At 40.1% G+C, this 13,918-nt stretch overlaps 1 protein-coding gene across 12 annotated transcripts in view; it reads left to right on the top strand.

Moving 5' to 3' along the window:
- LOC134337418 (PWWP domain-containing DNA repair factor 3A-like) overlaps positions 1–13,918 on the top strand; it is a 74,227-nt gene that overhangs the window by 37,140 nt on the left and 23,169 nt on the right. For all 12 annotated transcript variants that reach the window (XM_063032397.1, XM_063032396.1, XM_063032398.1 and 9 more), the window contains 2 exons: positions 9,778–9,915; positions 13,501–13,571. In XM_063032397.1, coding sequence (XP_062888467.1) covers positions 9,778–9,915; positions 13,501–13,571 — 209 coding nt within the window. The remainder of the gene's footprint in view (positions 1–9,777; positions 9,916–13,500; positions 13,572–13,918) is intronic.

The following is a 13,918-nucleotide window of genomic DNA, read 5'->3' on the forward strand; positions in this document are numbered from 1 at the left end:
GTTGTCATGAATAGATTTCATAACATTTAAGTTTGAACTTTATCTCTGTTTTCAGATATCATTTATTTGTTTGGTTTATCCATTTACATTTGGAAATCAAGATAAATCAAAAGGCTGGGTTTCCCTGAGCCCTTGACCCACACTTGCCACCCTAGTTCCATATTCTCTTTACGTATCTTATTCAGCATTGATCTATCAAAATGTCCTGAGCAGTCAGGGCCAAGCCATAAAATCCTTGCCCCTAAAATCCTTGGGGTTAAAAAAAATTGTCCTGACTTTTGCCATTTATTAAAGATATAATGATTTTAATAGGGTTAAGTTTCTGAAGTTTAAAAACTATTTAAAATGAAACTATGTATAAAAAAAACCTTCAAACACAAGCTTTAACTTATTAAAAGCATGAAACAAGACTCGCGTAACTAGAAGTCTGCCTTTTTCTTCCTTTCCCTGCACTTAAATCCTGTGCAGGTAGCAGATTCTCCATTTTAAAAACACTGGGGTTTCTTAGTAAGCACTCTCTTTCCTGGATGTGGAAGGGAATTAGTGGTGGATCAGAATGAAAGGTCTCTGACAAGGCCTGAACATTTAATTAGGGTCTTGCTACACGGGAGACTTGAAACTTGGACATTTCCACTAAAAGAAAACAGAAAATTTGTGTTTTAGTCTTTTTATTTCCCACTGCTCTTTTCTTTCCCATAGCAGATTGGGGAAAGGAGCAAAAGAAGGTAGGTGTAATGGGTCACTTCAACATCCTCTGTATAGACTGAGATCTCTTATGCAAGAAGTTTAAAATGGGGAAGAATTTGTTAGCTGCATTGATGAAGGTTTCTTAAATCAGTATGTAAATAGTCCAACTAGAGGAGAGGTCATTCTGGACCAGGTTTTGGCAGATGGGCCTGGCCAGGTGACTGGTATTTTGTTGGGAGAACATTTACAAAATAATCATAGCTTCTTTTAAGATATCAGTGCATAAAATTCTGGACCTTGCCTGCAAGTATTAAATTGGGGCAGGGTAAATTAGTCAGGAATTAGTTACTTGGCAAGTCCTAGTTTGGTTTGAATGGTGTTTAAGGATCAACTGTAGAAAGTACGGAACACATTATGTTACGGTAGGAAGGAAGAACAAGATTGGCAAGGTGTGGGAGCCTTAGATTACAAGAAGGCTAGTGATATGTTAGATCAACATTGGACCCAGTACAGATCCCTGAGGCACACCGCTACACACCGTCCTCCAATCTGACACACAGTTATCCACGACTACTCTCTGGCGTCTCCCATCTGAATCCATTTTACCACTTTGATATTAATGCCTAACAATTGAACCTTCCTAACTAACCTTCCATGTGGAACCTTGTCAAAGGCCTTACTAAAGTCCATATAGACAACATCCACTGCTTTACCCCCATCAACTTTCTTAGTAACCTCATCAAAAAATTCAATAAGGTTTGTCAAACATGACCTTCCACGTACAAATCCGTGTTGACTGTTCCTAATCAGACCCTGTCTATCCAGATAATTATATATACCATCTCTAAGAATACTTTCCATCAATTTACCCACCACTGACATCAAACTCACAGGTTGATAATTGCCAGGTTTACTCTTAGAACCCTTTTTAAAGAATGGAACCACATGAGCAATACTCCAATCCTCTGGCACCATCCCCGTTTCTAATGACATTTGAAATATTTCTGTCAGAGTCCCTGCTATTTCCACACTAACTTCCCTCAAGGTCCTAGGGAATATCTTGTCCGGACCCGGAGACTTATCCACTTTTATATTCCTTAAAAGCGCCAGTACTTACTCTTCTTTAATTGTCATACTTTCCATAACTACCCTTCTTGTTTCCTTTACCTTACACAATTCAATATCCTTCTCCTTAGTGAATACCGAAGAAAAGAAATTGTTCAAAATCTCCCCCATCTCTTTTGGCTCCGCACATAGCCATCCACTCTGATTCTCTAAGGGACCAATTTTATCCCTCACTATCCTTTTGCCACTAACATAACTGTAGAAACCCTTTGGATTTATTTTCACCTTACTTGCCAAAGCAGCCTGGTATCTTCTTTTAGCTTTTCTAATTTCTTTCTTAAGATTCTTTTTACATTCTTTATATTCCTCGAGCACCTCATTAACTCCAAGCTGCCTATATTTATTGAAGATCCCTCTCTTTTTCCAAACCAAGTTTCCAATATCCCTTGAAAACCATGGCTCTCTCAAACTTTTAACCTTGCCTTTCAACCTAACAGGAACATAAAGATTCTGTACCCTCAAATTTTCGCCTTTAAATGACCTCCATTTCTCTATTACATCCTTCCCATAAAACAAATTGTCCCAATCCACTCTTTCTAAATCCTTTTGCATTTCCTCAAAGTTAGCCTTTTTTCCAATCAAAAATCTCAATTCTAGGTCCAGTCCTATCCTTCTCCATAATTACACTGAAACTAATAGTATTGTGATCACTGGACCCGAAGTGCTCCCCAACACATACCTCTGTCACCTGCCCTGTCTCATTCCCAAACAGGAGATCCAACACTGCCCCTTCTCTAGTTGGTACCTCTGTATTACTGCAAAAACTATCTTGCACACATTTGACAAACTCCAAACAATCCAGCCCTTTTACAGAATGGGCTTCCCAGTCTATGTGTGGAAAATTAAAATCTCCCACAATCACAACCTTGTGCTTACTACAAATATCTGCTATCTCCTTACAAATTTGCTCCTGCAGTTCTCGGTCCCAATAAAAAGTGATATTCAACAGTCACCTGGTTACATTGATATTATGTAAAACATGCCGTGTAACATAATTGAAATGTGGAATGGGGGGCAAAAGGAGATCCTTGCAGATCTTTATGAAGGGGAAAAATATTAAGAACTGCACATTCAAACTCAAGTATAATTGTTATTCAACGATACATGAATACCTGCGAATATAGCCAAACAAAACTGCGTTACCCTGGGGCCAAGGTGCAAAACACAGTACCAACAGTCATTCACAGCACAAAGCTCAAGTAGTGCCTGTAAGACAGTAAAATAGGATCCCACACAAAAAAAACTGTAGTTCAAGTCCATGAGGTCATGAATGTTGCAACTAACTGCAGTCAAACGCAACACATCTTGTCTCCTGCCAAGCGAACACTGGAGAGCAATACAGACTCCAGCATGGATTTCGTGCCAAATTCCTTCCATGCCTCTCCTGGGTGGCTGCAAACAGGTAACACTGCGGTTTTGAGGCTTGGTGCTCATTACAATAGAGACCACACAGCCCGCCCTGTTGTTCACCAATAAAATTGAGTCAGACTTGCAAGATTCCACATAATCAATGTCCAACAGGGTCTTGCGATCATGAGAATAGCGACTTAAGACAATCCACACCACCTTCGTGCATAATGCCTCTGATGCAGGCAGCAGTATGATCCACACCAATTCCAGCTCCTTCAGTTTCTCTGCCAGTGGGCAACTTGTCGATGGGGTAGATCTGCAGTCTTAATGTCCAGGAGGGTCTTCTGATCATAACAAATACGTTTTGGGAAAGTCAGTAACACCTGAGGTTGGCCCCATAGGAGTTGCTGTTTCCAAGCATGCCACAAGCTTACCGCAAGCCAAACCAGGAAGATGCTGTAACTCCGAAAATAAAAAAAAATGGAACACTCAAGTCAGGCAGTATCTGTGGGAAGAGAAACAGCTCACATTTGATTTCCAAGTTTCTTCAACAGATGTGATTATTTTGTTCATCAAGGTTGTGCTTGTGCTTTATTTAAAAGAGCAATCCTGCCAGATTCATATCTTGAGAGCATTTCCTGTATCGTTAATTATCATTTTCTGAAAAATTGGAGTATTGAAAAATCACTTGGGACTTAGTTCTGTTACAAGCATCAAAGGTTTATGGTTTATCACCAGGGTAGAGAAGTGTGTTCCAGATGTCTGTACAAAATGAAGGAAGTCTATCTTTTCCAATCATCTTGGGCTACAAACCAATAATGCTAACAATTAAGACCATAATATATAGGAGCAGCATTTGGCCCATCAAGTCTGCCCTGCCATTCAATCATGGCTAATTTTAAATATTTAAAATTAATATTTAATTTAACTTTAATGGGGGTACAACTGATGCTTTGCTGATGCTTGTGTGCAAGGGGGGCTTTTGGGGCTCTAACATTTTTGTCATTCATTCATAAGACCATAAGACAAAGGAGCAGAATTCGGCCATTCAGCCCATTGAGTCTGCTCCGCCATTTTATCATGAGCTGATCCATTCTCCCATTTAGTCCCACTCCCCCGCCTTCTCACCATAATCTTTGATGCCCTGACTACTCAGATACCTATCAATCTCTGCTTTAAGAACACCCAGTGACTTGGCCTCCACTGCTGCCCGTGGCAACAAATTCCATAGATTCACCACCCTCTGACTAAAAAAATTTTGTGTTTTCTTCTGTTTCATGGATGTCTACAAAGAGGAAGAGTTTCAGCTGTATATACATTCTCTGATATTATATGGAGCCACTGAACCATTACTTGCATACTCAAAAAGAGGCACTCTAAACATATTAGAGACAGATGACAGCTCTGGGTCATTCGTGTGTTGCATCTGTCCCATTATTAAAATAGTCTGAATGTGGTTTTTTTTAAAGTGTTCTTTTAATTAATCCATTTTTCCATTTTGACGTTTGAGGTTGAAGGACTTTGGGATAGAAATTAAATGTAGCTCATAAATATCCTGTTTGTGGATGAGAAAATTGAACATCAAATCTAGCCCTTTGGCTATAGAATCAGAAGCCGACTATCTTGTGACATGTAAACCTAAAATGCAAATGTGATTATAAAGTTCTTATCTTCCTGAATGAATATGGCTCCAATATCACTAAAAAAGCTCAATGTTGTCCTAGTCAAGGCAACCTATTCCATTATCATCTGATCCAGCAGACTGTATATTCACAATTGTCATCAGTGGTGCACTATGTCGATACAAATCACTACAGATGTGTTAGAGTAACTTTTGGGTTTAGGTCATTCACCCTTAGCAAATGGCTTTGGCCACCAGTCTTCTGTAACAATGCATTTCCTAAAAGCTGTGAATATCAGAATCAGAGTCCATTTGTAACAATGCATTTCCCAAAAACTGTGAATACCAGCCCAGACCTGCTGGTGTCTGTCAGATGAATGTAATCAGGTGTTAAGTTTTGTATGTAGCTTCAAAAGAAAGCATTGTCTATACTTTATAAATATGAATTGCCCTTTGTGTAGCAAATAAATATCGAGCCCCACGTTGGGCAGCAGACCTTTCCACTGAAAGCGTCTCTGTCCGTATGATGCCTGCTGAACCTTGTTTTGTTGAATAAAGAAGTTGCTTTGTCTTGCTGGAATAGATGTGGGAGGGTAAAGGAGTTGATATGCTACAGGTGTGGCCTATTGGGACGTGGTTGGAGGCAGTGTCCAAAAAAAAGGAAAGCAAAACAGGTGAGCGTCACAGCAGACACACACCCATCTCTCAACCCATCGGTGCAGTCTGACTGTCGATCAGATCAAAGAGCTAGTAAGGACGGCTCCTAGGTCAGGAAAAGATGTGGCGGCAGCCCCCACTGCCAGCGCTGATGACCCACGGGATGTACACAGCAGCATTGTTAGAGGGCAGGCAATGCAATATGTCAGTGGCCATGGGCATCGGTATCGATGACAGACCTGCCCTTGCCAACAACCAGACAGGCTATTTATATTACGGGAGTAAAAGGAAAAACGGTAAAAGCAGAAAGAAGGGAATCACAAATACTCGAAAATGGGGGAGTGTATTTCTGGGTATGTCCAAATATCGAGTGCACTATCCTTGGACTAGACACTCTAAGGGAAGCAGGAGCTGTTATAGATTCGGGAAAGGGAGAAATAATATGGACAGGTCAGGGACAGCGAACACGTACAACCAACAGAATACACAACCTGGCTAGCATAGTCACAGCTGCCCCGATCACCAAGAGACTGGAGCCAGGATGGTGTCTATGGGTTACCTTGTCAGCAGTTCTCAGCAGTGTGGGCTAGACACAAGCAAGATTGTGGTCGAATAAAGATAAACCCAGTTAAAATAGAGGAGGGTCTGTATAAACCCCATAAGCAGTACCTTATAAAAACTGACACACTGACAGCTGTCCAGGGTATAGTGAAGGAACTAAAACACCAGGGGATACTCAGAGAGACTGCAGCCACTACTAACTCGCCTATATGGCCAGTAAAGCCCAGTGGATCATATCCATTAACAACAGGCTATAGCGCCCTTGAGACCAGGCCGAGATTGCATCCCATAATGGCGGGCCCTGCAACAATCCTGAATGACTTGTCCCAGAACAGAAAGCTTTTCCAGTCCCTCCGACAGCAGGTATTACTGCGAAGAAGGCAACAGAGGAACAAGAGGCCATTGAAATTGCAAGTGTGCAGGAAGGAATGGGAGAAGCCAGTTCAGAAAAATTATATGAAGAGGTGGAGGCAGAAGAGAAGGAAAAATGGAAGAGAAAAGGGGCAAAGGAGGGACCAGATGGGTGCTGGACACACGGGGAGGAAAGAGTCGCGGTGGCCCCACCATGTATTAGGCAGATACTATTGAAGTTATGTCATGGGGCGATGCATCAGGGAAGGCCAAGCATGATCACAACCCCCCGGCAAGACTGGTGATGGGCGGGGATGTTGAGAAATTCTGCCGTCGTTGTATCATTTGTGCCCAGCATAATCCTGGTAAGGGCAGAAAGCTACAGCTGGCAAATCAGGCTTGGCCGAGGGGACCCAGGGAAAACATCCAGATGGAATTCAGGGCCCCTGCCAAAAAGCAGGGGGAAAAGCTACTGTCTGGTAGTTATGGATCACTTCACCCTTTGGGTAGAGGCTTTCCCAGCAAGGGACTGCACCGCCCACACCGCTGCATGGATCCTAGTTCAGGAAATCCTCCCAAGGTGGGGAACCCCAGTTCAGGTGGATTCAGATCAGGGAGCACATTTCACGGGGAAAGTGACGAAGGAAATGTGCTGACTGCTAGGGATTCGACATCGGTTCCACGTACCCTACCACCCCCAGAGTTCAGGAATGGTAGAAAGGATGAACCGAACAATCAAGAATGCGTCAGCCAAAGCTATAGCTGAGACAGGAAAGACATGGGTGGATGTATTACCAGGAATCCTGATGAGATTGCGCGCAGTCCCAAACTGCATGATGGGTCTCAGCCCCTACGAATTATTGATTAGGCGACCAATGCGATTCCCTTATGGGGTAATTATGGGTTGCATGGAGCCTGGGGCTTACAGGGATAGAATGACCCAATATGTGAAAGACCTTTGTAACCAACTTAAAGTGTTGAAGGACTGAGTGCAACAACAGCAGCGAATCGCTGATCAGAGAGAGCCAGAGGGAAAGGAGATGGTCCTTCCACAGCCCGGCAACCAAGTCATTCATGGTGAGGGTGCTGGCGGAAAGGCCGGGGTTTGCCCCCAGCTAGATAGGACCACAGATAGTACTCTTAACCAATGATACGTGTGTCTGTGTGCAGACTTGGCGAGGCAGCCAGTGGAAACACTGGACTCAGGTTAAAGCATACGGCTCACCCTCTTGTTGCTCCCACAGACAGAGCGGGGGATCAAGTGTACCTAGTAACCATGTAGTTACAGAGAACCTAAGAGAGGAACACCAGCCGGCCATGCCAGTCCTGACTACAGCTGATGAAAACATACCTGGAGAAAACGCAAGGGCAGAAAACGCCAACAGCCTGGCAGAAGACACTGAGAACGTGTGGAAAACCATGAATAGCCTTCTAAAGCGTGAGGATGATGGTACTCTGTAAAGAAGACTGGTTGCTGAAGGTAGATGATTAGTTTAACAGTATAGAATAGAAAAATATTAGAAAATAGATGGAGAGGGATTTTTGAGTTAAAGCAGAGGCAGCAAGTTCCACAACTTCGATGGCATACAGCACACGACTTATGAAAGCAGTCACCCCCAGTCTGAGGAGCTGGGCCCCTTCCAGCAGTTGAGCCAGTGATCGACCAGACAGTTCGGAAGGGGGTGCCACCGAGGAGAGGTCCTTACAGACATTTATGTAGAGGCCACCCCAACCCCTTGGACGTCGATGAGAGAGCCTGTGGGTGCTCCTGGAAAGAGAGTTTCAGCAATCAGAATGAAGGGTTGAAGACAAAGGAATGTGATTAAGCTGCAATCAGCCTGCAGGGAAAGAGCTGATAGGCACACAAAAGAAGCCGCATTTCTAAAGACTTGTTCAAATTTCTGGAACAGCCTCTTTGCTTAACATTTGGTATGTAGCGATTAGGGAAGGCTAGGGTAGATATCAAGGCACACAAAAATTGGGGGGGATTTTCGAGGCAGGGCGTTTTTGCTGCCCTATTTGAGCAGATCCTCCTAGGTTGGCCTTTCCTGGTACAAATTTACTTTTTTGTCCAGGAGGGACTGTTAGAGTAATTTTTGGGTTTAGACCATTCACATTTAGCAAATGGCTTTGACCACCAGTCTTCTGTAACAATGCATTTCCTAAAAGCTGTGAATTTAAGAATCTGAGTCCACTTGTAACAATGCATTTCCCAAAAACTGTGAATACCAGCCCAGACCTGCTGGCGTCTGTCGGGTGAATATAATCAGGTGTTAAGTTTTGTATGTAGCTTCAAAAGAAAGCATTGTCTATACTTTGTAAATATGAATTGCCTATTGTGTAGCAAATAAATATCGAGTCCCACGTTGGGCAGCAGACCTTTCCACCGAAAGTGTCTCCGTCCGTATGATGCCTGCTGAACCTTGTTTAGTCGAATCAAGAAGCTACTTTGTATCTACCAGTAACTCTCTCTCCAGAGACTTCATTCACACCACAGGAAGATGTAGATTCTATGGCCTGTTTTAGTTATGAAGCATTCTCTGAATTGAATCCACTTGGACCATTTCTGTCAATTGCTTTTAGTTGTAATATAATAAGAAATTTTAGTCTGCTCTACTAACATTAATATGGGAAATTTAAGTTGCAGGAATTAATTGAATTTTAACTTGCAGAAGTTTTCCCCATCTGTGTTTTGTAATGACTTTCTTAGCCCTGTCTCTGTTGGTTCTCATTATCAAGTCTCTGCTCTCAATTTTTTTGGTTTCTACTACTGCTACATTACTAGGATCTTTGGGTCTCCTCCCAGCCTAGTGTCACTATTACTTTAAAGATTCATTGTTCTGTTGGCCCTTGTTAACAGAATCCATCAAGCCATTGATTACATTCTCAGCTCCCAGTGGCAGCACAATGTATTTCTTTTTGCTTATTTTCAGCAGAACAAATGTGGAGACACGTAGGAGTGCCACTTCTACAATTTTGCAATTTTCAGTAATAGATGTTCATTCTCTGCCTCCAGAGATGCTACTTGACCTGCGGAGTTCTCCCACCAATTTAGTTTTTGCTCCAGATTCCAACATCTGCAGCCTCTCATGTTTCCTATAGAAAAGTCACCTTGAATTTCACATTGTCAGTTCTCCACTTATTTTCCATTTCTACTAAGCATAGGTTCCAGCTTCAAAACACACAGGATCTTCCCAGTTTACGCTGTGCCCATGTTAACATAAAACAGTAAGATCTTCTAGCCATGGATTATTTAGAGCTTGGTTTATTGTTTTTTGTTTCTTTAAGAAGATGAATTAGACTCAAGTGATTCTGGCTAGATTGCACAAGTTCAGGAAAGGCTGAATGTAGCCCAAAGGCCAGTTCATATGAGCTGGTCAATTGCTGGTACTGTCTTTAAATGTAAATATCTGGACTTCGTGCAGGAACACAATCATCCTCTTCGTTATCTATAGAGTTCAGTTCAATGGACACCCTTTCTACAAGCAAATTCACAGAAGGGATTATAGAGGAGAGAGATGAGGAAGATGATGAGAACCTTCCGAGCATCCTGTCACACCAAGGTAAGACTTCTAACCTCCAGTCGTCTGGATACACATACAATTTAATTTGTCCTTTTTCTCTCAAGTCTCAAACCCACGATGTCCGAAAAGCTGTTTTAAGAATTATTGTTAAATATAGTTAAATCTTCAAGGCATTAAATAATGAAAATATAGTGACACCAATATTGTCCCCCAACTTTCTTTTAACCTGCTCTATAGTTTTGTTCTTGTGATGTGGAGGAGACAGTTATGCAGCACTATGGAATTCAGTGGTCCTATATTTTATTTTAAGCAAATAAAACATATTTAACTTTATTAGTATAAGTTGGTGGTTGCAATTTTTTAAAGAAAAGTGGGAACAGATCTAGGCCATTCAGTTTACCATTCTTTGAGATCATGGCTAATTTGTTCCATGACACCTTTAAACTCTCCACATTCCTTAATAATAAAATGTAATATTGGATAAATCTTAGTATTGTTCACAATTTAAGTTTATGCAAGTTTTGTTTATGAATACAACAATACAACAAACAACAGTTGGATACAGATATATTTGTCACAAGAATATCAAAGTAAATTGTTTCTTTGTACTGGATGCTATACTTAACAATAGCAGCAGAGCCACTAGGTTTCTTGAAGCCTCAGTGGCTTACACTCTGATTTTGAAACTGGTCTCTTTATCCTTCTGCTGTGACCTGCTGACAGTGAATGATCTTCCTGGTTGCATTCACCTACCACTCCGCAAGATTCCGTACTTCACATGCTATGTTAATCCAACTGAAACACTTAGCTGGCAAAACTTTCTAGTAATCTCTGTTAATTCACTTATACTATTAGTGAAAGAGAATTGCACCCCTTATATGGAGAAATTTTTCCTAGGTTATCTCTGAATGGCCTGGTTCTACTTTTCAATATTTTTTATTAGTTTCTACAAAAATGAATACAGGGTACAAGAAACTATATATAAAAAGTCGAAAAAAACAACTACCAATTACATTGTATCTATTCATCATAACAATCTCATTACCCCGTATTCATGTAGGTTAGTCAAAGTTATATTGAAATATACTAATTTATTACAAAAAAAATTTAACCCCTACAAGACCGAAGCTGTTTATTAAGGAGAAAAAAAGGTAAAATATCTTCTCGTATAATAAAAATCAATAATAGCCAACATCTAAATTTAAATGAATTGGGGGTTTTGAAAGTTTTGAAAATAATTCAGAAAGGGTCCCCACAATGTTTGAAAGTCTTGACGAGATTCAGAAATTGAACAACGAATCTCTAAATCTAAGCATGACATAACATTGCATAACCATTGAGCATGAGTAGGAGGAGAAACATCTTTCCATCTAAACAAAAGCTCCCTCCTAGCTATAAGAGAGCTAAAGGCCAAAATATGTAAATCTGATGTCATCAACTTGATATCTTGTTCAGCAACAATACTGAATAGGGCCATCAGAGGATTAGGCTTAAAATTGACTTTGAAAAGTAAAGGAAAAGTTTGAAAAACTTCCTTCCAATATTTTTCAAGACATGGACAAATCCAAAACATGTAAATTAATGAAGCTTCTCCATTATTGCATTTATCACAGTAGGGAGATATATCCAAATAAAAACAAGATAGCTTATCTTTAGTCATATGGACTTTAAATTGTATGAAGGAATGGCGAGCACATAGCGATGACATATTAACCAGTTTAAAAATTTCATTCCAAGTTTCCTCAGGTATTGCAACACTCACAACGCGCTGGAGGAACTCAGCAGGTCAGGCAGCATCCGTGGAAAAGATCATTGGACCATTTCTTTCAATTGCTTTTAGTTGTAATATAATATGAAATTTTAGTCTGCTCTACTAACATTAATATGGGAAAATTAAGTTGCAGGAATTAATTGGATTTTAACCTGCAGATGCTGCCCGACCTGCTGAGTTCCTCCAGCGTGTTGTGAGTGTTGCTTTGACCCCAGCATCTGCAGATTATTTTGTGTTTCCTCAGATATTGATGTCTGTAAGTCTTGTTCCCAGAGATTCTTAATTTTGTGTGAAGGAACATTCCTCGTCTCCAGTAACATACCATAAATATTAGATATTGAACCATTATAAAAAGGTGTCAAATTAAAAATTACATCTAGTAAGTTCTTATCTGAGCTTATAGAAAATGTGCATAATTGAGATAATTGAGCATGATTTCTACTTTTAAAATGTCAGCATCTCCTAGTCTCTCTTACAGTGAAAAGGTTTCATTCCATCTACCTTTTCCATTCATTCCATTGTACTAAATCTCAAGTCATGTTGTAATTTATATTCCTGAGGATGAATGCCAAAATTGTAAACTATGGGTAATGATATTGTCAAAAGATATATCATTCACCTTTAAGAGTGTGTACTTGTTTTCATTCTGTCTCTCATTGGAGAAATAAGAGACCAGTGTATGGATATAAGGAATAGAAGCGGAACAATCCATACTGGCTCTGCCATCCAATAAGAACAAGACTGATCTCATACTTCTGTACTAATGCCTTATCCTATAATTCCTATAATATCCAAACCCTGTCATTCTTTTGAATATGCAGCAACTGAGCCTTCACAGACCTCCTGGATGGAGCATTCCTAAGGTTTACCACTATCTTGCTGTAAAGGTTCACTATTGTAGCCACTCCTTATTTTGAAATAGTGACCCCTGATTCTCAGCACCCCAGATGGGAAGGAACATCCATCTTATAAGAGTCCTAAATGTTTCTGTGAGATCATCTTTCATTGGGCAATCTCTGCCCGTGTTCCCCTTTATGACAATGGGTTTCAGTGAATTTTTGCACTCCCTTTATCAAAAGTGTATACTTCCCTAGGAAGGGAGACTAAATTGTATACAAAATTGCTGGTGCAGTCCTATTAGTGTTCTGTATAATTACAAGATATGTTTACACTTATACTCAAATTCTCTTGCAATAAATGCTAACATGCTTATCCAAATGCTTGCTGTTATATGATTCATGTACAGAGTTACCTGGGCATGCCATGTCCAATCAGTCTCTCCCCATTTCTACAATTTATATCAATGCGGATTGACATATTATCATATTATATTTCATGCTGCATTTTCTCTCCCCCCCCTTAAAAAACCAACTTGCCAAAGCGCATTCTCTGCACAACCTATATTATCTCCCAGCTTTCTATCATATTCTCTGCACTTCCTTTTGCTGCTATCAAGATGCAGGAAAATTTGATGCTAGACTACATTGGAGGTATAAAGTGTATGCATTTGTTAATATACTGTGAATATCCACAAAAATGTTTCTAAAAGTATTTGGTTTTATATATATATATATATATATATATATATATATGTACTTTGATATAAATTTACTTTGAACTTTGAACATTTGGCTGGTGCATCTTAATCTAAAATGTAATTAAATGTCCTTAATATTTAAGTCCCAAAAGGAGGGAAAAACACTGCCAATACCTCTGATCAGATTTTAGAAGAAAATGGAAAGAATTGAAATGCTTTGTTTTTTTTTAAAGTTAAGTTGTTTAGGCTCATTCAATAGATTCGCTCACATTGGCAAATTGAGAGCTAATTAATTCTCTTCCGGTTATTTCTGCAGAGCAATGGTCAGTCGCTGAGGGGATGTTGGTGTGGTGTAAATTCCAAAAGTACCCAAACTGGCCTGCAGTGGTAAGGGAGATATACAATCAAAGCACAAGATATCTAATCTAATGTTATAAACAAGATTAACATTCACATTGGCTTTTATAGATAAAAATTGTTCATGTAAATAGCTGCATGTTAATGGTATCAAATTATCACTTTGCTACAGGATTACTGTGGAATTGAAAGCCTTTTCAAATTATCGGAAGAGCACTGATGTCAAATGTTTGTCTTTATTATGTTAATCCATTGTGTAAATTTAATCTAACACTGTTGGAACCCACCCTGACATGAATGCTGATGAGGGAGACTATCTAGAATACCCAATTCAGTTTAAGGTCCCCAATATTCTGAGTAGCATGAAGCACAGGTGT

Source organism: Mobula hypostoma, chromosome 24, assembly GCF_963921235.1.
Source record: "Mobula hypostoma chromosome 24, sMobHyp1.1, whole genome shotgun sequence".
In the NCBI taxonomy this organism is placed as follows: domain Eukaryota; kingdom Metazoa; phylum Chordata; class Chondrichthyes; order Myliobatiformes; family Myliobatidae; genus Mobula; species Mobula hypostoma.